The following is a 26,702-nucleotide window of genomic DNA, read 5'->3' on the forward strand; positions in this document are numbered from 1 at the left end:
ATCCTTCACGAGGTCCTTCGTCTCGCGGAAATCGATCCACCGCTCCGCACCGAGTTTTTCACAGAGTGCTTTCTTCTCCGCGCCGGTATCTGAAACGGATTAGGACGGGGAATGGGATTTATGTGTTGCAATACGACATACCAATGGCGACAACTCGGAACCCCATTGCGACTGCATACTGTATCGCAAGATGGCCGAGACCGCCACCAGCTCCGGGGAGAGCAACCCAGTCGCCGATGTGTGCCCTCGAATACTTCAAAGCACGGTATACGGTGACTCCCTGCGTGATCGAGTTTCATTAGGATACATGAGCACAAGATGGGTTCTAAAAACAACTCACGGCACAAAGAATGGAGGCAGCCTCGAAGCTATTCATATTCTCCGGGATGGGGGTAACATGACTGACCCAGGAGACGACGTATTGGGAAAATGTCCCATCAGTAGTGAAGCCGCTCAATAGTTGGTTAGGACAACCTATCGGAAAGTCGGAGCGAGGAACAACCATCATCATAAGATCAAAGACCATGATGTCATAGTGAACGCACTCTGCTCGATTCCTTTTCGGCATTGCTCGCAGTCTAGGCAGGAATACGCCAGCCATTTGATGCCGACACGGTCGCCCAGATTAACGGGCGAACCCTGCGTGTGCGCGCCGATTGCGACAACGATGCCCACACCCTGGATGGACCCTGTTAGTGTTCATGAATCAAAACGCTAGGCAACACATACCTCATGACCACCGATGAGAGGAAGCTTCGCCGCTTGCGGCCAATCGCCCTTACGGGCATGGAGGTCCGTATGACAGACACCACTGCAGTCGAGACGGACGAGACACTCTCCAGGTTTAAGTTCGGAAGGCTGTCGGACGGGATGGTCATTGACAATCTTAAGGGGTGCGTCGGTAGTCTCGACAATGGCTGCCTTCTGGGCCTTTGGGATATGGAAATTAGGAGACATTGTAGGTGGCGAAAAGACGACTTGAGGAGGATGAGAAGGAAATGATCTGCCATATGCGAAGCTCTTTATACTGGGTAGGGTCTCCCGCCTCAGGGGGGCGGGCGGAATCACTCAGACCTCTATGACACAATGCTGTAACGGCTAGCAGCTCGCATGACAGTTTTTACGCCGGTAGAGGAGTCTGTCGTCCAGTCTAGAGGGCGTCCAAGGTGGCCATGGGTGTCGACTCCGAGTCGAATGGCCGCCTAGCCGGGCCTCGTCAAGGGCACGCATAGTCTTGTGTCGTCCACCACGCGCGCCCAGCCATTCCCTGTTGGACGTATATCGAGGACCTCGAGCTGTCTTACGACGAGATTTGACGAGCCAGGCTGGGCGAGAGCGCCACAACCAGCATGCCTGGACCATACCTGCCATCTGTTCTTCCGGGCCACTCTAGCCTGTAGCGCGGGGTAGCCCCCTATCCTTCCTCTCTCCCCATCTCTCTCTCTCAACCTCACTCTGTGCTTGTGGGGGATAAGGAGCAAGCGATTCCACTGGTAGGGGAATGAGCAATTTCAGCTTGAACGCAAGAGCGGGGGGTGCATTGGTCATGGGAGGCTCTGATGAGCGCACATAGCGCCAACTTGAAGTAGAAATTCACAGCGTCAGAAATTCTCTAATACACATCTTCAAAACCTCTACATACGACGGTAAGTTACATTTGACTCAGGGCCCAAATCTGAACAGCATCGACGCATAGACGATTGTCCAGCACCCGTTTACCATGTCTTACTCGAAAATGTCGGTTGCGTACCTGCCTTGGATTGCACGTTCAAACATCTCCTCGGCCTCTGACTCGTTGACATTATGCCTGTCCATTATCATCTTCGAGAGGACGTCCTTGATTCCCTGTGCAATTCTGCGAGCTCCGCAAGTGTAAAACTGCGACATAGAAGACAGCTTAATGCGATAGCAGGCAATCGAAGAAGGGACGATGGATCGCTAACCTTAGCATGCTTATCGTATAGTTCATTCACGTCCGCGCGATCTAGCCAGATACGACTGCGACAGCATGGCAATCAGAAAATCTCACAAATCATAAAGCGGAAGAACGCACTCTTGAATATACTTGCATCCATGCGAAAGCTCTGTGGCTCGCGAGAACGCCGGTCTTACATCAACTACTCCAAGCTCGATCCACTCTTTCAAGTCCGAGTCCGAGTAGAGGTAGTCAAGTTCGGGGGATCGGCACCCGAAGAACAGAAGCGACTTCGCGACTTCGCGACCTGCCTTCTTTTGCATTGCACGCTCCTGCAGGAAGCCGCGCATGGGTGCAAGCCCCGAGCCTGCTGCGAACATCACCATCGGAATGGTGGGGTCCGCTGGCGGGTGGAACGCCGTCGCCGACGCGCGCACGGCGATTTGCACTTTGTCACCGGGGCGCAGGCCCGCAAGGTACGTGGAGGCGACGCCGAGGAAGCCTTCCTTACGCCCGGCGATTGATGGCGCATCGACAACGCTGACGGTAAGCGAGACGCGTTGTGCATCCCACAGCGGCGAGGACGAGATGGAGTACTGCCGCACCCGCATAGACGGAAGCATGTGCAGGTACGTCGCGAACGATAACTTCATAGAGGAGTGATCTTCGAGAATGTCGAGGATGCTGAGTCGCCTTGCGACTACTTTCCCTGAGTAATCGGAGGTCAATTCTCGTAGAAAGTCAACCGGAGCGTTCTCGGCCGACATCAAAACGTTGAGATCGCGCGTGGTGGCAGGCTGCGAGATTTCCACATAGCCAGAGAGGAGAGCAAATATGCCGATAGGTCGATTGACTGGCAGAGGTGTAGGACCAGTGGTCGATAGGATGATCTGAAATAACCATTATCAAAACAGTCAAAGTCACACCACAAGACGCACCTCCTGCTCGCCTGATAGGCCAAACCTCGCAATAACTCGCTGTACGTCCCGAACAGGGTTGGATGGGAGACTACATAGTTCATGATAAGGAACGACGTGATATTGGACGTCAGAACGGCTTACATGGCGAGGTAATCTCCCGCTCGTGTACTCATGCCTTCTGGGAGCTCGAACACTGTGTGGGATGAGAAATCATACTTTTTCACATCTGAAATGTGTGCTCACCAATATGTCTCTTGGGAGATGTGCCGGGCTTAGTGAGAAGAGTATTCTCCACCACGGTACCCAGTGCAGCATCCGGCTGTCGCAAAACCGAAGCTCGAAAGGTACCCGGATCCACTGTTTTCATCTCCAGACCTCTAGGAATATCAGGCGATTGGCTTACAACTGTCTTGTATTCCTTTTGGTAAGACTATAATCAGCGTCATCCCTCCTAAAACACTGCATGTCATCTTACCTGCGATAACGATTCCCAAAGTTGCGCCTGCCAGTCATCATACCGCTCGAAGAACTCTGCTGCGCTGGCGTCGCCCACTCCGCGAGGGACCAATCGTCTTCCCCCGCGTTCTTCCAGGAGACGGTCGATCAGAGTCGGAATGCGCTGATACGACTGGTACCAATCGCGATTGCCGCAACCGAACAGACCATAGCTAACATTTGTGAGCTCGCTGCCTTTGAGGCTCGTGATCCATTCGACGAAGTGTGCCGCGTTGTCGGCAGGCTCGCCTGTAACATGATGCGCCTCAGTTCGCCTATGTACGCATTGGAGAGCCTACCTTCGAAGGATGCAGTAATGATGACGACGGGTCCGTCTGTAGGGATCTTGCCTGTGAATGAATCGAGGGTTCCGATACTCGCGCGGAAACCTATTGCAATTTAGCAAAATTAGTGGTCATGCGAATGTGGATAAGGCATACCATAGGATGCAGCATCACTAGCTATCCGCTGGGCGAAGGTCTCCGACGTTCCGGTGTTCGAACCGTACATTACATATACTGGCGTGTTAGACACCGTATCCTGAACAGGCACGGTTGTCTTGGACGGTTTCTTCTCGTCGCCGCGCCGAGCCTGGAGGAGCGACGAACTAGGTATCGCCAGGGGGACAGCACGGCCCTTACGCGGAGCAGCACGGATGTGGAATTCCTTGGGCTTGATTGTAAGCGTCTGCTTAATCTCAAGCTCATACGAGGGGTTCTCCATCGCGATATCGAAGCGCTGAAGGATGAGAGGGATGAGAATGAGCATTTCTTGCCAGGCAAGCGCGCGACCCTGAAGGCAAGACCGTTAATAAGGAGGAGAGCACCAACCAAGGTACACTCACAATGCAAGCTCGCATGCCGAAGCCAAACGGTTGCCATGCATGGGGCTAACCAAGTCAGTAAATGCCAGCCCACCGGTGACATCGACACCTACAGGAAGCTGGTCGAACTTGCCGTCCAACATACGCTCTGGTTTGAACTCGTCTGCCTGGTCGCGAGAATGAGCTCTAGCGAATACATAAATCGTGCCAAAAACTAACATCCTCTCCCCATATTTTGGGATCTCGCTGCGCTCTGCCGGTGGTTATAATCACGCTTTGCCCCTTTTGAATAGTGTACTTTCCACCACCGATGACCGTATCATCTCGCGCATCAACAGAGCGGATGGGTGAGGCTGGGGACAAACGCAGGCACTCGCGTAGACAAGCTGGTGCGATAGCCATTCAGCCAGGGTTTCCGTTGAGCGTCACGCATGTATTACCGTTGAGATATGTCAGCTTGCTAAGGTCTTGCAGCTGAGGAGGCTGGTCACCGAGTACTTCGTCTACCTCCTGTCGCAGCTTGCGCATTGCCTCCGGGTTCTTGAGCAGATAGTACAACGTGAATGATAAGGTGGCTATCGCTTACTTAGACACAGAAGCATCAGTGAGAAGGAATGTACAAACAGGATGTGGTTTCGTGTCCTAGAAAATTATAAGCAGCATGTCATCAGTAATTTAATGGTAAGCGCACCGGCAATGAGGAAGGTGAGCAGCTAACAATGATCGTCAGTGACCAGCGCATATAGTGTGTCTAGAGGAAATTCGCGGATAGAGGCATAACTTACATTATATCTGATATTTTCATCAGAGAGTCCCTTTCCGGTCTTCGGGTCCTTTCCGTTCAACATCCTGTTCAAGAGGTCGTTCTTCTCTGTTGGGTTTTTCTTACGATCCGCGATAACTGTCAAGGTGATTGGCCTCACACAGCTCGCGCTCGAAGTAGACCTACGTACTGTCATTTGCAAGGTCCGTCATGACTTTGATATCTGCTTCATATTTCGTATTATAGCCCATTACATTCGTGACCACTGACGGTCGGAACGTTCGACGGCCAGACTCGAGCAGGAAGTCGACCATGGCCTGGACAAACGGATGGTTAGTCTCCTACATATCAGAGTCGTGTCAGACCATCATGCTATGTCTTGAAAAATCCTAGGTACAAACTCGATAGAAGGAATTAAGCCTGGAACAACTTTAGCATATAGTCCAGAATATAAGCGACTACATACCTGTGAGACATGGCGCATAGGGTGATGGTGTCAAAAGTCAGCCGGGTGAAATCCTCGGCGGGATTGATGACAGCCCCAGGGCCAAAGCTATAATCTGGTTAGATATCATCGACGCTAATGTGGAACTAGCTCTCACCGTTCCCATTTCACAATCAGCTGGGTGGCAATATCGCACATATCGTCGAACATGTCGCGAATGCCTACCGCTCCGAAAGCGGGCGTTAGGAGACGATCTGTAGGAAAATAGATCGGCATAGCCTGCACATAATCCAAACGGTACTACGCACGGGCGAGGCCCCAATTCTCTTCGTCTGGTCTGGCCTATGACATGTGAAGACTGGCAGCCTGAAGCGCACAGAACGAATATGCTCACTGTGACCAGACCATCGCCGACACCATTCCTAACTTGCTCAAGAACCCCGCCGATATTTTTGAAGAACTTCTTGTCGTCGCTGACATCGTGCATGAGCTCATACGAGCTGACGACGACCTTTTTCACCGCTGCAGCCCGAGGCACACTGTTCGATATCTATCTCACTAAGATCAATGAGCGGAACTTACAAAACTGATGGAATTGGTATATCTCGCCATATTGCTGTGCTAGGAGTGAGAAAGAAAGTAGGGGCAGATCCTTGTCGATGGAGGTAATATGGCCCAGAAATGGCAAAGACGGTGGACACGGGATGGGAGTGGTCATGTCGAGCGGACACTATCCGTCTACTCGAGACTTGTTCGAGACGGGAATAAACTTGCGTTCGGTGCTAAGCAAAGCGCTGTCATATACTCGACAGAAAAAATGGCCGTGATGTCCGGCGGAGCTGGGCTTGATGTATATCTCTAGAGCACGGATATAACAAGCTATCGTGAGGACTAGGCGACGGAACATCATCTTGATATCGCCACAAGTCAAAATGGCGCCAGGATGTGTATGAAACAGCACGGTAAGCACAAGAAAGCAGTGCGTGTAGCGAAGTCGCATGGTTTTGATCGGCTTGCCGAATTTGATCCCCGTGAGCTGCACACCAAACCGCCGAGACACATCATTCTATTAAGGGCACTAATCCATACAGTAGGTTAGCAAAATAATTTCGGGACAAACGATGAGTTACGCTAAGTCTACAACCAAACTTAGGTTGTAGCACACAAAAGGGCTATCGTCCATCCGAAACTCAGGTTGATATACAAACGTGCAGATGCAAGTAAACGTCCTTTGTTCCATCACCAGGGACGAAACGAACCAGTCCGACGATAGCGCAGGCGTATCAAATCAATATCTTTCCAGGGCGCAATCAGTGCCTGCCAGTTTCTCTGTATGAGCCGTGATCGCTCACCTGCTAGTATCCCTCATAACGACTTATGATCAGGAAGCCTCAGCGGACAATGACGAGGACTCCGGCGGCGATGGTTGTGGCGTCGACTTCCCGCGTAGATTCGTGTACGCCGGCGGAAGCTCAATCGTCTCTGGCTCCTGACCCGCCTCCTCCGGACCCGCGTCCTCATGCTGCACGATATTCACTGGACGCATCACCGCAGGCGATTTGCGTAAATACCCCGAAGATCCACTGCGCGCCGTGTAATCAGGCGTGCCCGCCCGCAAGCCGCCTTCCGCACCATAATGCGACGACGTGGATTCGTACGTCAGCTGTGGGTTTGCTTGCGATTCCATATCACCACCTGTGGAAGAACGCACGGTCGGCTCGGGCATGACGAACGGCTGTGGCTCGTAGTACTGCGGGAGCTGCCCATCGTCATGATCATGATCCAGGAGTAGGTCCACGGGCTGCTCTTTTGGTTCCTTCTGGCTGCGACGTCTTCGAAGAAGGAAGAATAATGCCGCAAGGATTAGTATTACGCCAATGACACCGCCAATGACACCGCCTATATAGGCTTTATTATATTGTGTATAATACCAGCAAATCGGCTGGACATACCGACTATAGCTCCGACATCTGTACTATGCCTAGATACCGTCAATTCAAGCAATCTTTAAACAGTTCTTGTTACTTACCCGTCACTCGTGCTCCCACCACCAGTCCCTGCGCCACTTGTACTTGTGGGATAGCTCCCACCAGCAGGGGAGCCCGGTGTAGACGAAGGGGAGTTTGCATTAAGACATGACTGGGACGACCCCTGGGATACAATATACAATCCACTGCCTCCTGTTCCTTGTCCACGATTGTCACCACCAACAAGAATGACCGTCGTCCCTATCCTGACTGAAGGTGTCCAGCTGAACCCAAGGCCTTCGCCAGTAACATTCGTCAGAGTTCCCTGAGGAATCGCAAATGACTGCCCTCCAGGAATGACCCCTTGAAATGTTGGCGTTCTACAAATGCGTTAATGACATGAACGCAAAAGATGCATGTTGTGGCGCACCCTTCGACCACTGCTGGGTTCCAATCGATACGCATCGCCGAACATTCCACAATTTGATTGGCAGGAAAGATACTGAAATCCCAATCAGGCGAAACTTCTGTGTCGTTATAACAGCTGGAGTCGCTACTTGAGAGCACGGTGGCCGCGATACTAGTGCCACCCGTTCCAAACCCAGTGCTATCGCTAACCTATGACATTGTTAGTACGTCGAACGACATTTACATAACGGAGTGGCATAACAAGATCTGGCGTGCCGCTCAACGGGGTATACCCGAAGTCGAGTCTGACGCCAGCTGTGAAGCGCAGCCTAGAGTAGGCACAATGTCACCACTAGCGCGATTGACCTTGTGGCGTAGATCGGGCAAGACCCTTAGGTGATCCAATTACAATATGTCCACTCACCACGGCCACGAACTGGGAGTCACCGGGATAGTTGAGCTGGAAGCTATGTGACGTCCCACTGAACTGAACCGAGAATATCTTTCGGACCTCTATGTTGTTCGCCAAGGGTGATGGTCCGAACGGGATGACCAGCACACTATAAGGAGGGGTGCCGGACCCAGTGATGGAGAGTGAAAGGTTCTGACATTGTTCTGGAGTATTTGTAAATTCAAACGAGAAGGCCGAAGCAAAGGCTGGGAGCAGCAGTGCCAAAGGAAAGTGCAGTGGAAGAAGCATGAGCTCAAGCTACGGCCAAGGCCTAACGAGGGTCGTGAGGTGAAGTTTGAGACTGCACTTGGTCAAGCTGCTGAATGGCCCGTCTCTGCTGCGCGCAGCCCTTCAGAACAAGGAATGAAACCTACGAAAGAAGGTGGTAAAGGCGGCTACTTGGAAGGTGTGAGTAGCGGTTGATGCTGTTGGTTGCAGAGGAGTTGGAGCGGGGCGCACAAGTATCAGAGTGTGACTTGGCGACGGGATAGTCGAGTGGCGCGCCACTGCCCCCCCGGGCTGGTCCATGGGGAGCGGGCTGCGGCGTCAGGTTCATCATCGCGCGACGTCAACTGCCCCCGTTGTCACCTCCACCCCCGGCAGCCTGACACCCACGGTCGCCTGTCGGGCGCTTTCGATTCGACCTCTCGTTCGTCCTCGCAGTGCACCTCCTCTCTAGCAGTATCCTCAGAGAGTAGCTGACGGTATTGTGTCCTGAGCAGCATCTGACTGGTCCGGACTTCTCCCGCTGAGAATTCGAGCCGGTGCGAACTTCTTGATGTCGGCTTGGATACGCCGATCTGGAGTATTAATGATAATTAATGATATGGGATACCATCGCTCACTGGCACTGCACTTACCCATACAGCATCGACTCATGATCGTTTCAATCCAAGGCGACGAGATAAGAGCTGGTCTGCTTCTGGGGATCAGGTCATCGTAATGTGCAGAGTGCTAGCTGAATCTCTCCTTGAGTCTTACTTGTCGTTTTGTTTTTGCTCAAATTGAGTCACTTTGTTGCTGATTTGAATTTGCTGGACGCTAGCCGAGGAACTCAGTAAGCACTTAATTATCCTAAACCCGTCCTAAACCGACAGCGGCGTAGAAAGAGATAATTAGGGATTTGTTACAGTGCTTGTTAGGTTGGCGCAAGATATCTTTATGCCAACACAATAGCTTATCTCCCACAAGCTATCAGTAATATCACCCTATTTCAAGATTAGTACTTGTTATCAGTGAGCAGACTAACCACAAATGGAAACGCGTCGATCGAATTCTTGCCTTTACTAGGATTTTCGCGAACGGATTGCTTTGATGACAAGACAGGACGAGCCATTTCGCCACTCCCTTGCCACTCCCTCCTCCCACAACATGCAGGGATCCTTCCCTTTTTACCCCACTGCTTTGTCCACAGTAGTCAGCCCGCCCGCCCACAACAGTTTTGGTACCCCGCCATCGACATCAGGAGCACAGCAGCCACACAAGCGGAAAGAGACAAGGCGCCTATCACCGGAGGGATACAAGCTCATAGATGGTACGGTTGCACAAGGTCTCATTGAATGTGTACTCATCTTGCCTTTTCAAAGAGTTGTACGCTATCGACACCAAGCCGACGCTCTTACAAAGGAGGGACCTACTGCAGCGTCTCAAAGCTCTGCCAGGTTGCGACCATTACACAGGTAGTAAACTTTCAAGGCTTTTTGATTCGAAGCGAAAGCGAGATGCGACTCGAGAGAAGACTCAAGGTGAGACCCCGGAGCTGGCCTCTTCAACATATTCATCATCCCCTAATAGCGTAGACATATGTGCGTCGTTTCGCCAAATTCTAGCTGATGCACTAGGTAACGCTAGGTTGGCATAGTATGCCCCTCTTTCCGCTCGCGTCCAGATACCATACCGAAGCTTGCAGTTTTGGTTTCGGAGAATCCATTTCCCAACGACATTGAAGTGAGAATTTGGGCGAAGCGGCTCAAGGTCAAGGTTGACGATGTACAGACGTGGCTCGAGCTGAGGACTGCTACCGCAATTACCGTGAGCATATATTTACGCGTTTCGTGGCTACTCCTACTTACTTTACAAAGAGTTCATCGGACCGCGACAGATCTTCAGTTGCCATTTTCCCAACCTCGAAGACACAGCTCCCCACTCCTGTACAATCTTGCTCTCCAGAGCTTTCCAAATTCCAGCTTCCCGAAGACGAAAAGAAATATACCATCCTAGCACCAGAAGAGCCTCGTAAGTGCTTAATCTCCTATCTTACGATACGAGGTGTGCTCATGTTCTCCTGTGGCGCTTGGCCAACAGCCGATGTCAGATTTGGACCATTCACAAAAAAGCAGATGCAGGACCTCTCGAGGGAAATGCGCAAGGTTTCGCAAGCCGACGAGGGCCTGGCGTCGACTGAAACAGTCGACAAATGGCTAGAATACGAAGCCGAGATGTCGTCTTTTCGGCAGAAAATAGAAGAAGGGAAATACGCTCTGTGGGGTCTCAAACCTCATTTGCTACGTCAAGCGGAGGGGACTCAGTAGTGGACTTATTCATTCGTTTTGAGAGCTCCGGCTTCGGTATACTGCAGGGGTGCGTTGATCATATTTCTTTCGCCATTATCTCGTAATGCCCGTGATTCCCATGGCATTCGCTTGCAGATCATAGATATTATTATTCCTCCTACTCTATTGGAACGAGCATACATTAAATAGGCTACTATTGTGCACGATGCGTCAATACAGACGTCAAAATATCTCAGCACAGATGGCACACTTACAATTTTGCCTTGCGATCACCCGCCTCTTCTTTTGTCTTCCTCTCGTCAGCTCTTTTAAGCAGCTTCTGCATGAGCTCTACCCACTCCTTTGTTCCGCCCTCGCCTACGCCGCGTACCCAGTCGTTAGCCTCACCTCGGCGCTCTAGGTCCCGCCACTCCGCTCGCAACACGTCCCGCTGGTCGTACATATCTCGGACCCAGGTCGCCACCCGGCTTTCATCATCGCCCACTAGCGCATGCAGCTCGTCGCGGTAGTCATACTGCGCCTGTGGTGCAAAGACGTGCCACGCGGACGCGATATGGATGTCGCTGTCGCCCATACGCTGGCGCAGGTGCTCGTACCGCGTGACAACCCCCACTGCCTCTTGCGTAGGGTCCAAGAGTTCCGGGCGCTCGAAGATCTTGAGCGCCGCAAACATTTGGGCTTCCATGAGCGGCAGCGGCGCGATGCCCTTGAGCAGCCCAAGGAACACGGCGCGCTCCGGGGGGAATGTCGGAGTTAGCGGGAATAGATGTCGCGCCAGAGGGAAGAGATGATATGTCGAGTTGTAAAACGTCGACGGGAGCGGTGGTACTGGTGGGGGCACGGCGGCGCGCAGGAGCTCCGGCGGGAGGTACGGGTGGTTGTGTTTGAAGCCCGTCGCGAGGATGCAGTGGTCGACTCCCGTCTCGATCGATCCGTCCTGGAAGAGTACGCGGCCTTCGTCGACATCGAGGAATTCAGCTACGCGTCCACGGCGTTTGAGAGTACCTTGCGTGCCATCGTCGATATCCTCCGGCGCACTGTTCGTTGCAGAGTGGATGACGACGTGCGCAGCGCCCCGCATCTCTGCTGAGATGTCCTTCCCGCTCGGCCCGCCGCCAACGACCATGATAGTGTTGCCCATGTTTACTGGACGACGATACCACGCCGAGTGCGTGGCCTTTCCCTTGGCTACCCAAGCATCTATCCCGGGCGTATCCGGAAAACGTGGTACTCGATAGTGACCGTTGGCAACTATGAGGAGATCGTAGGTGTGTTCCTCGTCATCACTAACGCGGACCTGCCACTTCAAGCTTTCCGAATTCCAGTGTACCGCGAGGACCGGGGTACTCAAGCGGATGTGGGGCATCAAGTTGAAGTGAGAAGCATAGTCGTCTAGGTATGTTTCTACAGTTTTCGCGGGAGGGAAGAGCGGGGTTGAAGGAGGAAACGGGAACGACTCGTAGCACATGAGAGGATGGGGAAGGTTGGTGGTCAACGAATCATAGAGCGGTGTGATGGGAGGGTCATCGACGGGGGGAGCAGGTACCCTGCATTGGCAGTAGTCGTCGCGCGAAAGAATCCCGATGAGGACTGTGAGCTTTCCGCGAGCCGATATAGCTTGAATACACTCACCAGATACCGCCCACTTTCTCGCGCTCCTCGAATGCAATAGGTCTCCAGACGCCTTCCTTGTACTGTGGGGTATCCATGATCATCTTGAGCGCAACTAAGCCCCCAGGGCCAGCACCGACAATACAGATATCTCGCACTGAGTTCTGCTGCGAGTCAATGAGAGCATCTAAAGAGTGCAATCAATATAAATACAACATCTAGACGGATCATTGCCGCCACATACTGGGTAAGAGATCCATGAGTCAGACGGTATGATATAAAAATCTGTGCTAGCGAGATGACTGTTGCGGAGGAGGAAGATGCACGACACCGCAAAGTCTATCACTCGAGACAGGCTGGGTCGGGTCCGCGAGGCATTCGGTAACGTAATAGAACTTGAATATCTACCGAAACTCAGGTGTCCACGTACGGTCTGTCTGCTAATCGGCTCAATGAGATGATCATAGATGTGTATCAGTTTTCCAAAGTACGCTGCATTGCACGAGTGGACTAACATACCTCAGCCTAAAGCCATGCATACGCCTCACCCACCTTAGCAGAGAAATGGCTGAAGCGCTGATAGCTCGGAGGTGACCGCAATACTAGCATGCCCTAGATATATCCAGCGCCCGGGCCAGCTTCTTGGCTCAAATCATGGATTGAAGCTTGAACTCGAGGATCGTATCCTTCCGAAGGTGATTATATAAATATAAGAGGGCGAGCGACGATCGAGATCAGCGTAAGCATCTTTCGAGGATTCTAGCATTGTTATATTCTCAACATATTCCGCAATGGCACAATCATTTTGAAGAATAATATTCAAGACGAATCAGCCTGGCGCACTGTCTCCACCTTTACAGCTCGTCATGCGCATTGGTAGTACTAGTGTCTATAGGAGAGGCCGTAGGCTGAGGCGCAACTGTCTCCAACACTTCTGAAATGGTGTCGTAGGCTGCATCTGTCGGCGACGCAACACTCTTATCGGGCGCGAAACTTTGGGATGCAATTATTGATGCAGCGACGGCAGACGCAGTGGCAGCGAAAGCAGAGGCCGTCTCAACCACACTCCGCGCCACATCTTTCCCTTCCTCCATGCGCATCAGGGCTGCGTCTCCACTAAAGTTGGGTATAAAACGCGTCCACCAGAAGGCTATCCGGATGCTGCGGTCAATCAAACGCTGCTTGAGGATGAAGAGCACTACCAGGACGAAAAAGGCGAGACCGGCGAAGATGAGCATGCGATCCATCCAATCAGACTTTTCGAGAGCAGTAATGAGGTGTTTGGAAGTGGAGAGCAAGCCATCCAGCACGTCGTGCGTTGAAGATGTTGAACGTAGAGCGGCAGATGAGGTATCTGCGAGCAAAATAAATGAATGTCGTTCAATATGACTGGCACAAAGGCACCATCGTACCCAGAAGTTGGGACGACAAGACAGAACGTTCGAGCTCTCCTTGCATTAGAGTGATTGTTCGCTGCAATGTCTGCGTTACATCGTTATTGGCTTTCATGAGAGCATCCTCACTGCGATAGCGATTAGCACGAGGGCCATGAGGTATGAATTTCATCACTAACGTGACTTTCTCATTCAGGTCTTGTTTCTCCCTCACTGCAGATGACCGCAGGAGCTCCTCTCGATGCGACAGCAGCTGTGAGTCGAGAGCACGCTTGGAGGTAAGAAGCGCTGCTCGCGCGTCCTTCTTCAAGCTGAGCTACGTGAATACACACATCACAGACACATTTGAGATACATACGCACCTGGTTAATACGCCTTGGAACTCTTCAACGATTCGCCTAAGCTCCCGCCGGTCACGTTCGGTCCTCTGGTCGTCCACTGCGGCATCCAGGTTCTATTTAGAGAAGTGTGTGACAGACCGCCCCAGCTTGATAGGCTTCGGCATACCTCCACCTGTCGGGCAAATGCTTCCAAGTCCTCCCGAAGTTCAGCTGCGAAGCGCTGCTGGACGGCTAGAGGTCCGGTGCATGAGCGCAAGCGGCTGAGCTGGAACTCGGACAGATCTTTCTGGCGTCTTTGGAGCGACTCGACGAGAGAAATGGTCGTGGCATCGAGTGTGCTGGGTATTGGCGGCATGTTATGAGTGGGGAGTTGAGCGAGGGATCATCGTGGCTGGCGAGCATGATCTGGATTCTGGACGCGTGCGTGCGCCTGCGTAACCCGCGGGGCGGCGTCATTCTGACGGCCATTCTGTAACAAACACGATGAGATCCATTCCGAGACCGCGACTACAACACTCGCGCCGCTGTCTTACGTGCAGTGCATATTTTGCTTTCGCTTCGCTTTCTGCTTCCATCTGAACACATTGCTGTCGAGTCCCGCACGAACTAGAAGAACAGGCAGAGTCGGATGCGGGCGAATGATTCATCCAATACACAGAGCCTGCACTACATAGTACGCTCGGGCATCGCTGGTGGTATTGCTGGTTGTGTTGTATGTAGACCTTTTCCTATGCTTTGAAAGCGGTTTTATCGTGGTGTTCTAGGCAAAGACAGTTGTTGCGCCGCTCGATAGAGTCAAAATTCTCTTTCAGGCGTCCAGCCCGGACTTTCAGAAATATGCCGGTGAGTCTTGAGTCCCCCCGGAGAACTTGCCCCTTCAACTTTACTATGTACGCACAGGATCTTGGAGTGGTGCCATACGTGCGATAGGACAGATTTACACGGAGAATGGTGCTCGCGGGTTATTGCAAGGCCACTCGGCGACCCTACTTCGTATATTTCCTTACGCCGCCATAAAATATATGGCTTATGATCAAGTAGAACTTGTGAGCCAGTTTGAGTACGATTTTTTTGACTCTTTTCAATTCTCATATCGTCTCACCTTTCAGATTCTTATGCCAACGAGGGAGTCACAGACCAACCTACGCCGTTTCTCAGCTGGAGCCATTTCAGGTGCATATGCCGTCCCGTTCGAAGCATCCATCTGCTGAAAAAGCCTTCCAGGAATGATATCTGTGGTCTTCACCTACCCTCTAGAATTAATCCGCGTTCGTATGGCATTCAGTACGCGTTCATCTGTTCCGCCACAGGGAGTGCCCTATCGACCCTCGTTTGTGCTCGCGATGTCTGAGATATATCGCGAAGGGTCCAGCATCCCAAAAGCCTCCCCGAGCGTCATTCCCGAGACTACAGCGAGCCTGTTCTCTCGCTTTCCCATCCTAAAATTCTATCGCGGTTTCACTGTCACCATGATCGGTATGATTCCCTACGCGGGAACATCCTTCCTCGCGTGGGGTTTTCTGCGCTCGCACTTTATCCCTCCTCCCCCACCATCGTCAGACTCCAGAGCGCGGTCAAAATCCAATCCTGTTACCAACCTCATCATTGGGGCCGCATCTGGAGCGGTAGCGCAGACAGTTTCTTATCCCTTTGAGATCATCCGGCGGCGCATGCAAGTGGGTGGGCTTACACGTCCTGATCGATGGCTGCACTGGGGCGAGACTGTGCGCGCCATATGGAACTCTCGGGGTTGGCGCGGGTTCTACGTCGGGCTAGGGATCGGTTATTTAAAGATCGTCCCGATGACGGGTGTCAGCTTTGCGGTATGGCAGTGGAGCAAGGGTATACTGGGTGTGTGACTGCTACAAGCAGTAGGGTGATTGGTGTGAGGATAGACCATTATATGATGTGTGTATCTCATTCATCCCATGGCCCTCACCTGTCCCCTGCTTATGAGATAATTTGTAGAGTCGCGAGTGCACATGTAATTGCTGGGTCGTTCTTTAGATACAACCCCGCATGGTATCAGTGTTTTCATTAATGCCACTATGAGATATCACCCCTACCTCTTGTCATGCATGTTCTTCGTTTCACAGGAGCCCATCGAAGAGGAAAGGTACTTTTCCAGTTGGTGAGGAGCCCATCGAAGAGGAAAGGTACTTTTCCAGTTGGTGGGGAGCCCAGTGCAAATTTCTCCGCCGTGAATGACGAGACTGCCGCTGGTGTCGATCCTGTAAATGAGTGATCTTTTATTAACCAGTGGTGCGTACGGTTGTATTTAGCCTGCATGTTGCACAGACTAGAATGGCAACGCGACCAGCGCGGGACTCCTTTCGGCCAACGAACTATACGACGTCGAGAAACGTCCAAACGACCGGCTAGCGCGGTATGGACCTGCGTTTCCTCACACCCACCGGCGTTCCCACTCACACCGGGGTCTGCACGGATCCTGCACGGACTTGGTCAGACGGACGGGAAGCCTCTGCGGGGCTTGTTTATGATCTGTGCGAGTGTCCGGATTGGAAAAGACGCTGGCACGCTCATCCACGGACTTCATGTGGGTGCAGGATGGTCTACCGTTGTATCTGTGCCATCGACTATGCAGAAACACGCATGCCTCAGTCCTCGCCTAGTCCATCCACCTGGGGACCAACTTTGTCATCTTCTATGTCATCTCGGACCAGGACGAGTACCCGCTTGCACAGATCTATGAAGATTATATAAATGTCCTCCTCTAAGGACCACTCATAGCCAACCTCCTCGTTCTTCAATATGTCGCGGCAGAAAGCTCTGTTCCTCACCGCCGCAAAGGGCTCTTTTGCCGTTGGGACTGCCGCTGTGCCTCAACCAGGGCCGGGCCAAATTCTTATAAAGATCTATGCCACCGCTCTCAACCCCGTGGATTGGAAGATCCAAGTTCATGATTTCTTCATCAGAGAGTATCCAACCATCCTCGGGATAGATATCGCCGGTACCGTCACTGACGTTGGCGAGGGGGTCTCGGGTTTCAAGCTCGGCGATAGAGTGTAAGTCCGTTCGGTAGCCACCAGCTTGTCTTACGAACTGATGCAATACCTCGTAGCATTACCGAGGCTCCTATCGGTGAGTCTGACCAGGCATCCTTCCAGCAATTTACTCTCGCGTCCGTGAATGTTACCGCTAAGGTTTTTTTCTCTCCTCGGTAGCCTATTATCGGAATGGCTGACATCACACCTCACGTAGATCCCTGCTTCGCTCTCATTCGAGGAGGCCGCATCGATCCCGCTTGGTCTTACTACCGCTGCGGTGGGCCTCTACAACAGAGTCGGCGGTATTGGGCTGTTCCCCCCTTGGGAGGAAGGCGGACGTGGTCTGTACCGTGGAAAACCTTTCGTTGTCATGGGCGGTGCCAGTTCAGTAGGGCAGTACGGTAAGAGTCACAGTCCCCCTTCGCTGCAATAGCTGCATTCTCGGTCAGAACTAATATCTTATGATAGTGATCCAGCTGGCCAGGCTCTCCGGCTTCAATCCGATTATCACCACTGCTTCCAAGTCCAATGCCGATTATCTTGCTGCGTTGGGTGCCACACACATTCTGGACCGCAGCCTCTCCCCAGACGCTATCCGGACTGAGGTGTCCAAGATCACGTCCGCCCCTATTGAAGCTATCTATGACGCCGTGTCGTTTCCCGAGACACAGAATCTCGCCTACGACATCCTCGCTCCCGGCGGATGCCTCATTATTGATTACCAGCTCGCCATAGATGAGGCCAGGAAGACGTCTGACAAGCGTGTCGAGTACGTGTACGGCATTGTACACGCACCTGCAGCTCGCACCCTGGGAGCCAGCCTCTTTGCGAAACTATCTCATCTGTTGATAGAGGGTGCCATTCGAGTAGGTGTCGCAGTGCCGCACAATCCTGTTCATCCAACTGACATCTGCTTATCCTCCACAGCCCAACCGTGTCGAGATGCTGCCGAATGGATTGGAGGGCATCATAAGTGGTCTGGAGAGACTTCAAAAAGGTGTGAGCAATGTGAAGCTTATTGCGCTTCCGCAGGAAACATCGTGACAGCTTCCACCTTATACTGAGTTAATCACGTAGTTCAGTCAATCACCAAAAAGCAATTATTCTTTTAAGAGTCCATATTGTACCATATGAAAACTGCTGCGAATGTTATATGCTATGTAATAAGGTCCTTCATACTGTAAGTATTTTCATCAAACAATCATGATACATGGTGCACTAAAACATACATGACCTAGAGAAGGAGAGAGAAAGGATAGCGCGAATGCATAACATAGAGCCTAGAGCCATCCAGCAGCGGCAGCTTCGTTCAATAAAACAACCTCATGCGGGTCGTTGAGGTCGTGTCCCTCAATCTCAGCTGCATCTTCAAAATCAGCAATATAGCGAGTGCCATCGCCCAGATTTTCCGGCATTGTCCAGGACGCATCGGTGACAGGATACCTGTTTAGACATCCATCCATTGAGCAGGACCAGACGTGAAAGGTAAGAAGGACTTACCCAAACCATTTTACGAGCCATACAAAGCTCGGTACAGGAGTCCACTCACCGAGCTTCTGCGGCATCCGACCGATGATCCTGTCCACGAAATATTCATCTACCTGCGAGGGGTCGGAAACGATATTACAGTCCGGGCGTGCACAAGTTGCAGCCGAAGTATTATGCGCGTGTCGACGTCCGCCTAAAGTAGAGTTAAAGGAACTGCCTGTTGTAATAAGGACATGAAGTGACACATACGCTGGGCTCTACAGACAAAAGGGAGATGAAATTAACGCTTGCTGACAGGTTGGCAAGGAATGCATGCACTTACTGTGCCACTTGACACGGAGGGCAGAAGTACTCTGAATCGGATTCAAGGCGTGGATCACCAACTGTGAAGCCAACGCAGCCAAAATGATACCATCCATCGCAGCTGGCGCACGCAATCAGTTTCTATAAGCGAAAGAGAGATGTGTAGGACATACTTGTCGCATTGCACAAACTTTACCACCACGCAAATTGTCAGCATTTCGGAAATACGGGAGCGATAGTATACTAACCTCACGCTGAAAGACAACATCGCCATTCACCTTTGCTGGCCAGTCACATAGAATTTCTCCTGTAGGGGATTTGGCTGCTGAAGTGCTTGCCATTTTTGACGTGCTAGCAAGCGGTGCAAGCGTCTTGCGTACTTCTGTTTCATCGAGCGTTTTCCGCGGGCGACTGGGAGTTTTTGTTCGCTGGGAAGCAGATTGAAGCGCAAATTCATCCGTCTTACGTCTCTTGCGCGACTTATCGAGGTCCTGGCCCTCATCTCGCGGTCTAATTTTACTGCGCACCTTTCCTTTGCCATTATCTATGTGAAAACTATTGCCAGTGACACTCGTGGGGGCCTCAATGATCTCAAACCCAGGCGATTCGGATCGGACTGGGGCTCGAGATTGCGACGCACCTAGCCCACGGACTCTACGAGGCAAGGGTGGTGGTGGCGGCGAGGCCGAAGACGAAAGCAATGAAAGGCTAGACAATGAGTTTTTCAGCTGCGAAGACACATGTGGTGGAGATAATGGAGGCGAAGTCGAGACAGAGGGTACACGGACGACCGTGGTACGGAGATTCCGTGGTAAAGGTATCTGTATGAAACAACCAGACGATTTCTTCATAGGTGGTTTTGGAGATGTTGAATTCCTCACTGATGTTGCGGTAGATGTTGAAGGATTCATGACAGTTGGAGATGAAGCTGAGTATGTGATTTAGCTGACCACGACTTAAGGCTAGCGGAAAAAAAATGCAACGGGAGAGTGAGGTGACAACGTACCGATCGGGGATATAGAAACACTGCTGACGTTAGCCGCCAAAGTAGTGGCTTGTGCGGATATACCGGTCACGGAGACATCTCTCAATGCATTCGGAGGTGACATCTGCACCGCGACATCGTCAGACCGAGATTCACTGACATCCGGCGATGATTGCAATCCTAGTACGTTAAGCAAACCCTCCGATCTCTTAAGATCGTGAGGACCATGTGAAGTATTTCTGGAGAGCGACCCGGAAGGTGTGGCACAAAGTGCACTACATTCTGCGATTTCCTCCAGCGACATATTTGAATTGTCTATGGTTATCCGACACAAACTGCGTGTAAAAATTCGTGATCTCTATAGAGCGAAGGGGATACTGACGAGAGGCAGGTGTGAGATTTTCTGAACCTACGAATTAAAAAAAGATGTACTAATATAAGAAACCTAGATAATGAATGCGGTGGCAACTTACTGTCAGTATCATTGCTTTGTGGTGACCATTGAGCCGGGGTCAAAGGATCCGACCTATATGGAGATATGGGGAAGCGAGGCTGCAACACCGCTGCTAACCCATGCATATCGGTGAGTGACATGAAGTACATGCGAATCTCGCACCTAGACCAAAGGTAGGAACCGACGCACCATATGAGTCTACACGCCGTAAGAGGTGAACATGGTCATCAGTAATAGGATCGACGCTGTCAGTGACCACAGCAGCATCTGCATACTGAGATGTTGGCAGATCAACCGCAGCATCAACGTAAGTGAGTGTATGCACGTCTATTCCGACATCAATGCAGTTTAGAGGTTCGGTGCCAACAGAGACATCAGAAAGCTGTACAGTCGGAGCACCTACTCCAGCGTCGACGGTTCCTAGAGGTTCGGTGCCAACAGAGGCATCAGAAAGCTGTACAGTCAGAGCATCCACTCCAGCGTCGACGGTTCCTGGAAGTTCGGTGCCGACAGAGGCATCGGAAAGCTGTACATTCGGAGAATCCACTCCAGCGTCGATGGTTTCTGGAGGGCAAGGGTAGGTGCCTGTGTTCACTAGTTCTGGCAGTGAAAACGCTGGGTCGACTCCCATGTCCACGAACTCTGATAGAACAGTAAGCCTCCCTGTACACCAAACGGGTATCTTACTCACTCTGTGTGTCAATGACGAAATCGGTATTGACACTAACATCCGTGTGAAATGTATTGATCCCTATGTATAATGACAATGAATGCTTGCATAGGTAAGAACGCGGATTGCTCACTCGCAGCCCCCGGATCGTTCGAACACTCCAGTAGCTCATGGAGGACACAATCGATGCGCTGCAGACGCCCAGTTAAAGTAGCATCTTGATGAAGAGATGGCACTGTGCCGATAATTCCTTCAATAGCGACCACTCTGTCGCTGAGAACCTGCGTAGCCTTGGCTTGGCGCATGTGCGAGCGCTCGAGCCACTCGGCCAGCGTAAGCGAATCGCCATGCGCCTGCTCACGCACTTGCGCGATGTTTATCGACAGTGCATTAATTGAGGCCTCAATTTTCTCCAGCTTTCCGAGTGTGTTGTCATGTAGACTGATTAGGGCGGACGTGAGAGCAGGGAGGATACCAGCGTCCTGGTGCACGCCAGGACGAGCATACGCTGGAGCAGGAGCTGAAGCTGGGGCTTCATTGTAATACCGGCCGTGTTGGTTATGAGGGACGTCCGCTACTGCAGGACGCGCCGGTACACCACTTTGTTCGAGCGGAGGCTGCATCTCGAATCGAGGACACAGGTCAGGAGTGAAAATGCTGACGAATTTCGGCCAAGATCCGATGAGAAACAGCAGGACGGCGCATGCAGAGATTGGGGGTGAAGAGAATGAAGCGACGACTGTGCGCAACGCGTCCGTCGTCGACAACTTCAATATGCGACTGGCACTCAGGCTGCAAGAGGGCCATCACCGTCATGTGATCTCCCTTCAATCGACGCGATCGACGAATTTCAATCTCAGTCAGTTAGACTTGCAGGATAGCCGGACTGAGAACATCTTCGTACCGTTTTTGTCGATAATTGCTCAAAAGGGGTGCTGAGTTCGAAAATGACGAACGTGCTCAAGCTACCTCGGAGCGGAGTTCAAAATGAAGGACGGCTGGGAACGAGCCTTTTAGCGAGCTTACCATCTAAGACAGCATGTATGTAGGTATGTACTTGATAATTCAAGATTGATTCCGCGGAGCCAGTCATGGTCAAATATATCATACATGCGTAATTATAGCATCAGAACACAGCAGGATAACAATCATCCATGCAGGAGAGCGATGGCGGCAGCGATAGGCGCATATGCACCCCAGTTCAACTTCGAAAAATCCGTAACAATCGCTGCTCTGTCACAATCCGAGTGCGACAGAGAGGGCACTCTCGTGAGCCCTTCATAATCAGCTCAGAACACGGCCGACACAGACACAAGTGCCTGCCGTTTCACGTCCATGTCAATTTCCTCGACAAGAGAGGAGTTTACCGTCACTCACCCGCAGTCAACGATGGCGATGTTTGCCTCCTCGTCTTGGCATATCACGCAAAGGCCTGTCCTCTCTAGACGGGACGCCATAGCCTGTGCCTTGGGTGGGAGGGCCGGTGGTGGCGGAGAGGTGGTGCTCTTAGGTGGAGGTGGCGGAGGTAAGGACTCTTCATAACATAGCATCAACGCGAGTGGGCGTGAATACTTTGTAATTAAACGCACCCTCCGCTATATCCCCTCGTCTGTCCCAGTCTAGTGCATCCTCCGGCCCATTTTCAGTTTCCTCACTTTCATTGGGCAGTGCTCCACTGGCGGCGCTTTCCTCCGTATTCACAACAGTAGGCGCCGCACTCTGTTCGCGAGACCGCCTCATCGCCTCTTCCAGATCTCGTCTCATGCGCTCATCTGCAAGTCTCTCTTCCTCCAACTCCGCTGCATGTCTCTCTCGGTCCCCCCGTTCTTCTTCCAAGAGTGTCCGTACTTTGCCCACAAGTTCCTCCTTCTCTACCACTAATCGAACATTCACATGGTTCTGGAACAATACTGTCTTCAGCGCATGGATGGACAAATGAGATAATTGCTCCTCGGACATCTCGAGGAGCTCATCGAGCGATGGAGCTGGCGGAGGTGTCGGAACACGAGGGGCAGGAGACGCAGAGGCAGCTCTTGTGCGCCCCCGCGGTTGTGAGCCCCCTGGAGCATGAAGATGCGGTGATGAAGTAGGGGGCGGTCTATAAGCGAACCCATAAGAACTTGGGTGTGGTGACGGGTTTGATGGTGGCGGCGGTGGTGGCGGAGGAGGATTCGGCCGTTGCTGTCGCGGCTGAGACCTTTGGGGATCAAGATCTGGTCTCGGAAACGTACTAGGCCCCGAAGTCGTGCGTTGGCGAGCCTGGTAAGTCGTGTGCGGCGACGATTGCGCTGACTGGTTAGTGGACCGATCGGGACCCATGGCATCCATAGCTCGCGTGAAGAATCCGCGCGAGCGGTTATTTCTTCGGCTCGGGACAGAGTTCCTGCGGTAATACTCCTGAGTATGAAGAAGCCTACATCTAGAACAGTCGTATTTGAGAGTTGAAGGGAAAAACGTACTTCGTTGGCCGGGCGTAGGCATCCATTGCGTGGGTCCTTGATGAACGAGCATTAGAATCAAGGAAGTTGTAATCACAGAACGGGGAAATTCTGAGATCGACAGTCGTAGATATCGCAATCTCTCGGTCTATCGCAAGAGATTACTAGAAACAACGCGAGCCCACAGAGCGAGTGGGAGGCGAGGGAGGCGACGCATAGCCACACAAATAGGTGTGCGTCAATTCAAGAGGAATCCAGCACTCACTCTCGCAGCCAGAATGGTCTCGATCAGCTCATCCTTCTCTAACACACCATTGACTTTGATGTCATAAGCATTCGCATACTTCTTGAGCTTAGCCAGCGGAAGCTGCTTGAGCTGTCCCTTGCCTGCTGCGGTGACTGTGCACTGGCATCATCAATATTCCACCAGGCAGCTGCACACGCATACGCGCAACGCAGCAGGAGTACGCCACGCACTCGTCAAATTATCTATGCAGAAGGCGCATACAGGAACCGGTTCATACCCATCCGCGGGGCCGCCACGGCGTGGAATCAGAGCCTGGAAGTCTGTGCACGAGTGGCAATAGGCATAACCTGCACGATCGAATGGTACTACGAGTATCAGTGCCACACCAGTTCGCAACTGAAGGCCAAAACGCACCGCAATGATTGCACCTCCTCGAGCGCGTGAAAAGGATATTGAACTCCTTGTCGCATTTCCGACATGACTGCTCATTTGCATCCGATCCCGGCGGCGGGCCGCTGAGCAGAGGCATGCCTCTAGACATCGCGTACAAGAGCGATCAAGGATCGGGAGCGTTGCAATAATTCCGGAGGTTGTGTGCGATTACCCTGGGCTTACAGCGAGGAGCAAAGATGAGATATGTTGTCGATATACGGATTCCGAACAAGTCGCTCTCTTGTCAAATAGCGTAGTCAGCTGTGGACGGCGGCTGTCACAGGCACTTTCGAGCAGCTTCTAGCTACCACGTGTCGCGACGCGGTCACATGAGGCGCGCCATTACTAGAAGTGGATCTAATACATCGCTTCTATATATTGCGAAAACTAATATATATCATATCACTTTCTGTTACACCCTATTCATGAAACGCGACATTACCCTATCTCACTTTGCCATCCTCATCTCCATCCCTCTGAAAGTCTATACCACTGACTTTCTCCAAGCCTGCACCGCTCTCCACTCCAACCCCACCCATTCTGCGTCCCTCAATAAGCTCATCAATCTCCTCCAACTTCTTCCCTTTCGTCTCAACCCACCAAATGATAACGGCGAAGAAAGCAAGGACGTCCCAGGCTCCGTTTATAATGTATATTTTCCAAGAGAGTTTGGTAATGGCTATCGGCATCGTGAATACAAATAGCAGGCTAGGGTGGTGATTAGTTTCACAATATGTGAGAGGGGAAGGAGGGACTTGGACTTACGCAACTCCATTAGCCACAAACTGGAATACGCCCATTCCATTTGCTCGTATCGTATAATTCAGCACCTCAGGCGGATAGAGATACAAAACTGGCGTCCATCCGAAGGAGTAAGCACCTTGGAAAAGGAATATAATGGCTACTGTCGCATATATCGCAGATGTGTTCGTCGAAGAGCCGTATGCTAGAAGCCGTTAGTCATGATCATCGTTATACTGACAATGAAGACATACTTTTCGTAAGTCCACCGATCATGAAGATGAATATGGTAAGCAACCCCGCGCTCACTACCGTCGTAGGTTTACGACCCCATTTATCGCAGGAGTAAGTACCAAACAGGGCGCAGACTAAGCAGAACGCGTTAAGGATTATGTTCTAAGAATATCAAAAGATAGATCAGTATATACTCATTGGCGAAAAAGAAGGACACGTACGATCTCCAATTGAGTCTTCGCGTTCGTTATACCAGCATTATCAAGCATCGATCCCAAATAATACGAAGCGATGACGTTTCCTAGCCCCATCATTAGACCATCAAACCTCCAGAGCTAGGAGACAGAACCTACCAGCAATGGTACTGAAAACTGCCGCAGAACAAGCCAGTAAAACCCTCTTCCGCGATCCGCGCGTTCTAAACACCTCCTTAAGAGTCATCTGTCGTCCCTCCTCTTTCTCCCACTCCAGCCCTTTAACAATATCCTCAAACGCAGTCTTCACTTCTTCGCTCTCCACATCTCCATTTGCGTATGTCTGTGCCAGGGACCTCTGGGTGGCCGAGTACAAAGAACGGGAAGCAAGCCAGCGAGGTGATTCTGGTATGAAGGGTATTAGGAAGATTGTTAGAATTGAGAAAGTCCCTTGAAGGATGGAAGGGATGCGCCAGGCCCAGGTTGTTGTGAGGGCGAATGTGCCGTAGGTTATTCCTGCTGCTATCAAGCCTCCTACAAGATGACCCTCATTAGATATCTCCGAAGACGGAGATCAGAATGGGAGAGAGATACGCACCGACATAATAGAAATCATTCAGTAACCCAACGCCCCACGCTCTCCACTCAACAGGTAACGTCTCCGCCAAATAACTCGGGCCAGTAACACCGCTTGCAGTCGTCCCAAATCCAACCAATATCCTCGCGAACACGAACATACCCATATTCTGTGCGGCGCCTTGGAGTACCACAGCAATGACTGTGATGAGTGCGGCATAGAACATTGCGGGCCGACGACCCAGGACATCCGTGACGCGACCGTAGACAAGTCCAGCAAGACACCCGCCTATCCAAATAGAAGCCGTCAAAAGACCTGTTGTCACGTCGTCGAGATCGAAATAAGATGCATAGGATGGGAGGATATTCAGGCCGTTCCTGATATATAACGTCAGTGTACATTCACGAATGGAGGTTAGGACATACATCATTGAGCCGTCGTACCCAAGAGTCTGCCTTCAGGGTTAGTATGAGATCGTGTTCGGCTGGCAGGATAACGTACCGTTGAGGTGATACATGACGAAGCGACCAACAACCAAATGACGACGAGCGAGTTGTTCGGTATGTATGTAGGAATCCAAGATCCCCAGATCCCATATTCATACCCTTCATCACGTTCATCTTGAAGCTGGTTCTTCAAAGTAACAGTCTTCTCGTCTTCAGACGACATTGTCTTCGCCGAAAACTTCACCTACTCCCTGTTGCGGGAGATAAGGACGAAGGTGGAGATTGGCCCCAATGTCGTTGGTGCTTTTATCTGAATTGTATGGAAACAGGGCCTGTCAATGGAAACAGGAACCGATACGCTCGATCGAGTCGGATTAGTAGAATCTGATCAGCCGCAAATACATCAGTCGTATCGTTCCGGGCTCTTTTTTTTTTTTTT

The 26,702-nt window shown here is 51.7% G+C and overlaps 10 protein-coding genes across 10 annotated transcripts; 3 read left to right on the forward strand and 7 right to left on the reverse strand.

Moving 5' to 3' along the window:
- Positions 1-5: 5 nt before the first annotated feature.
- FIBRA_07083 (uncharacterized protein) lies at positions 6-957 on the reverse strand (the record flags this gene model as incomplete). Its single annotated transcript, XM_012328780.1, has 6 exons — positions 6-15; positions 41-89; positions 142-280; positions 341-474; positions 546-678; positions 730-957. The coding sequence occupies 6 exons, from the start codon at positions 955-957 to the stop codon at positions 6-8; spliced, it is 693 nt and encodes a 230-aa protein (XP_012184170.1).
- A 432-nt stretch (positions 958-1,389) lies between these two features.
- Positions 1,390-6,079, reverse strand: FIBRA_07084 (uncharacterized protein; the record flags this gene model as incomplete). The annotated part of the gene is made up of 24 exons (XM_012328781.1): positions 1,390-1,579; positions 1,751-1,878; positions 1,944-1,998; positions 2,054-2,805; positions 2,854-2,923; positions 2,977-3,028; positions 3,079-3,253; positions 3,311-3,579; positions 3,630-3,719; positions 3,771-4,122; positions 4,175-4,219; positions 4,267-4,320; positions 4,373-4,539; positions 4,594-4,734; positions 4,778-4,795; positions 4,845-4,866; positions 4,939-5,054; positions 5,107-5,257; positions 5,318-5,336; positions 5,383-5,469; positions 5,519-5,615; positions 5,670-5,703; positions 5,756-5,883; positions 5,944-6,079. The coding sequence occupies 24 exons, from the start codon at positions 6,077-6,079 to the stop codon at positions 1,390-1,392; spliced, it is 3,348 nt and encodes a 1,115-aa protein (XP_012184171.1).
- A 663-nt stretch (positions 6,080-6,742) lies between these two features.
- Positions 6,743-8,436, reverse strand: FIBRA_07085 (uncharacterized protein; the record flags this gene model as incomplete). The annotated part of the gene is made up of 5 exons (XM_012328782.1): positions 6,743-7,260; positions 7,314-7,342; positions 7,391-7,708; positions 7,759-7,946; positions 8,161-8,436. 5 exons carry the CDS (start codon positions 8,434-8,436, stop codon positions 6,743-6,745), a joined length of 1,329 nt encoding a protein of 442 aa, XP_012184172.1.
- A 1,122-nt stretch (positions 8,437-9,558) lies between these two features.
- Positions 9,559-10,718, forward strand: FIBRA_07086 (uncharacterized protein; the record flags this gene model as incomplete). Its single annotated transcript, XM_012328783.1, has 5 exons — positions 9,559-9,721; positions 9,774-9,982; positions 10,039-10,218; positions 10,269-10,422; positions 10,492-10,718. 5 exons carry the CDS (start codon positions 9,559-9,561, stop codon positions 10,716-10,718), a joined length of 933 nt encoding a protein of 310 aa, XP_012184173.1.
- A 232-nt stretch (positions 10,719-10,950) lies between these two features.
- On the reverse strand, positions 10,951-12,571 carry FIBRA_07087 (uncharacterized protein; the record flags this gene model as incomplete). Its single annotated transcript, XM_012328784.1, has 3 exons — positions 10,951-12,247; positions 12,333-12,498; positions 12,556-12,571. The coding sequence occupies 3 exons, from the start codon at positions 12,569-12,571 to the stop codon at positions 10,951-10,953; spliced, it is 1,479 nt and encodes a 492-aa protein (XP_012184174.1).
- Positions 12,572-13,165: 594 nt separating this feature from the next.
- FIBRA_07088 (uncharacterized protein) lies at positions 13,166-14,401 on the reverse strand (the record flags this gene model as incomplete). The annotated part of the gene is made up of 5 exons (XM_012328785.1): positions 13,166-13,665; positions 13,724-13,833; positions 13,885-14,016; positions 14,068-14,159; positions 14,213-14,401. 5 exons carry the CDS (start codon positions 14,399-14,401, stop codon positions 13,166-13,168), a joined length of 1,023 nt encoding a protein of 340 aa, XP_012184175.1.
- Positions 14,402-14,674: 273 nt separating this feature from the next.
- On the forward strand, positions 14,675-15,905 carry FIBRA_07089 (uncharacterized protein; the record flags this gene model as incomplete). Its single annotated transcript, XM_012328786.1, has 5 exons — positions 14,675-14,758; positions 14,811-14,889; positions 14,947-15,092; positions 15,156-15,219; positions 15,271-15,905. The coding sequence occupies 5 exons, from the start codon at positions 14,675-14,677 to the stop codon at positions 15,903-15,905; spliced, it is 1,008 nt and encodes a 335-aa protein (XP_012184176.1).
- A 913-nt stretch (positions 15,906-16,818) lies between these two features.
- Positions 16,819-18,098, forward strand: FIBRA_07090 (uncharacterized protein; the record flags this gene model as incomplete). Its single annotated transcript, XM_012328787.1, has 5 exons — positions 16,819-17,072; positions 17,129-17,210; positions 17,269-17,455; positions 17,523-17,920; positions 17,982-18,098. 5 exons carry the CDS (start codon positions 16,819-16,821, stop codon positions 18,096-18,098), a joined length of 1,038 nt encoding a protein of 345 aa, XP_012184177.1.
- Positions 18,099-18,334: 236 nt separating this feature from the next.
- FIBRA_07091 (uncharacterized protein) lies at positions 18,335-21,577 on the reverse strand (the record flags this gene model as incomplete). The annotated part of the gene is made up of 12 exons (XM_012328788.1): positions 18,335-18,497; positions 18,555-18,735; positions 18,792-18,799; positions 18,865-18,966; positions 19,019-19,035; positions 19,094-19,773; positions 19,852-20,145; positions 20,213-20,239; positions 20,304-20,396; positions 20,447-20,926; positions 20,976-21,035; positions 21,088-21,577. 12 exons carry the CDS (start codon positions 21,575-21,577, stop codon positions 18,335-18,337), a joined length of 2,595 nt encoding a protein of 864 aa, XP_012184178.1.
- Positions 21,578-22,327: 750 nt separating this feature from the next.
- Positions 22,328-26,486, reverse strand: FIBRA_07092 (uncharacterized protein; the record flags this gene model as incomplete). The annotated part of the gene is made up of 12 exons (XM_012328789.1): positions 22,328-22,488; positions 22,544-23,351; positions 23,414-23,449; positions 23,658-23,798; positions 24,524-24,779; positions 24,837-25,017; positions 25,067-25,208; positions 25,268-25,347; positions 25,400-25,774; positions 25,839-26,194; positions 26,243-26,268; positions 26,319-26,486. The coding sequence occupies 12 exons, from the start codon at positions 26,484-26,486 to the stop codon at positions 22,328-22,330; spliced, it is 2,730 nt and encodes a 909-aa protein (XP_012184179.1).
- Positions 26,487-26,702: the final 216 nt, after the last annotated feature.

The sequence above is a fragment of the Fibroporia radiculosa genome, assembly GCF_000313525.1.
Source record: "Fibroporia radiculosa TFFH 294 genomic supercontigs, scaffold11753, whole genome shotgun sequence".
Classification (NCBI taxonomy): domain Eukaryota; kingdom Fungi; phylum Basidiomycota; class Agaricomycetes; order Polyporales; family Fibroporiaceae; genus Fibroporia; species Fibroporia radiculosa.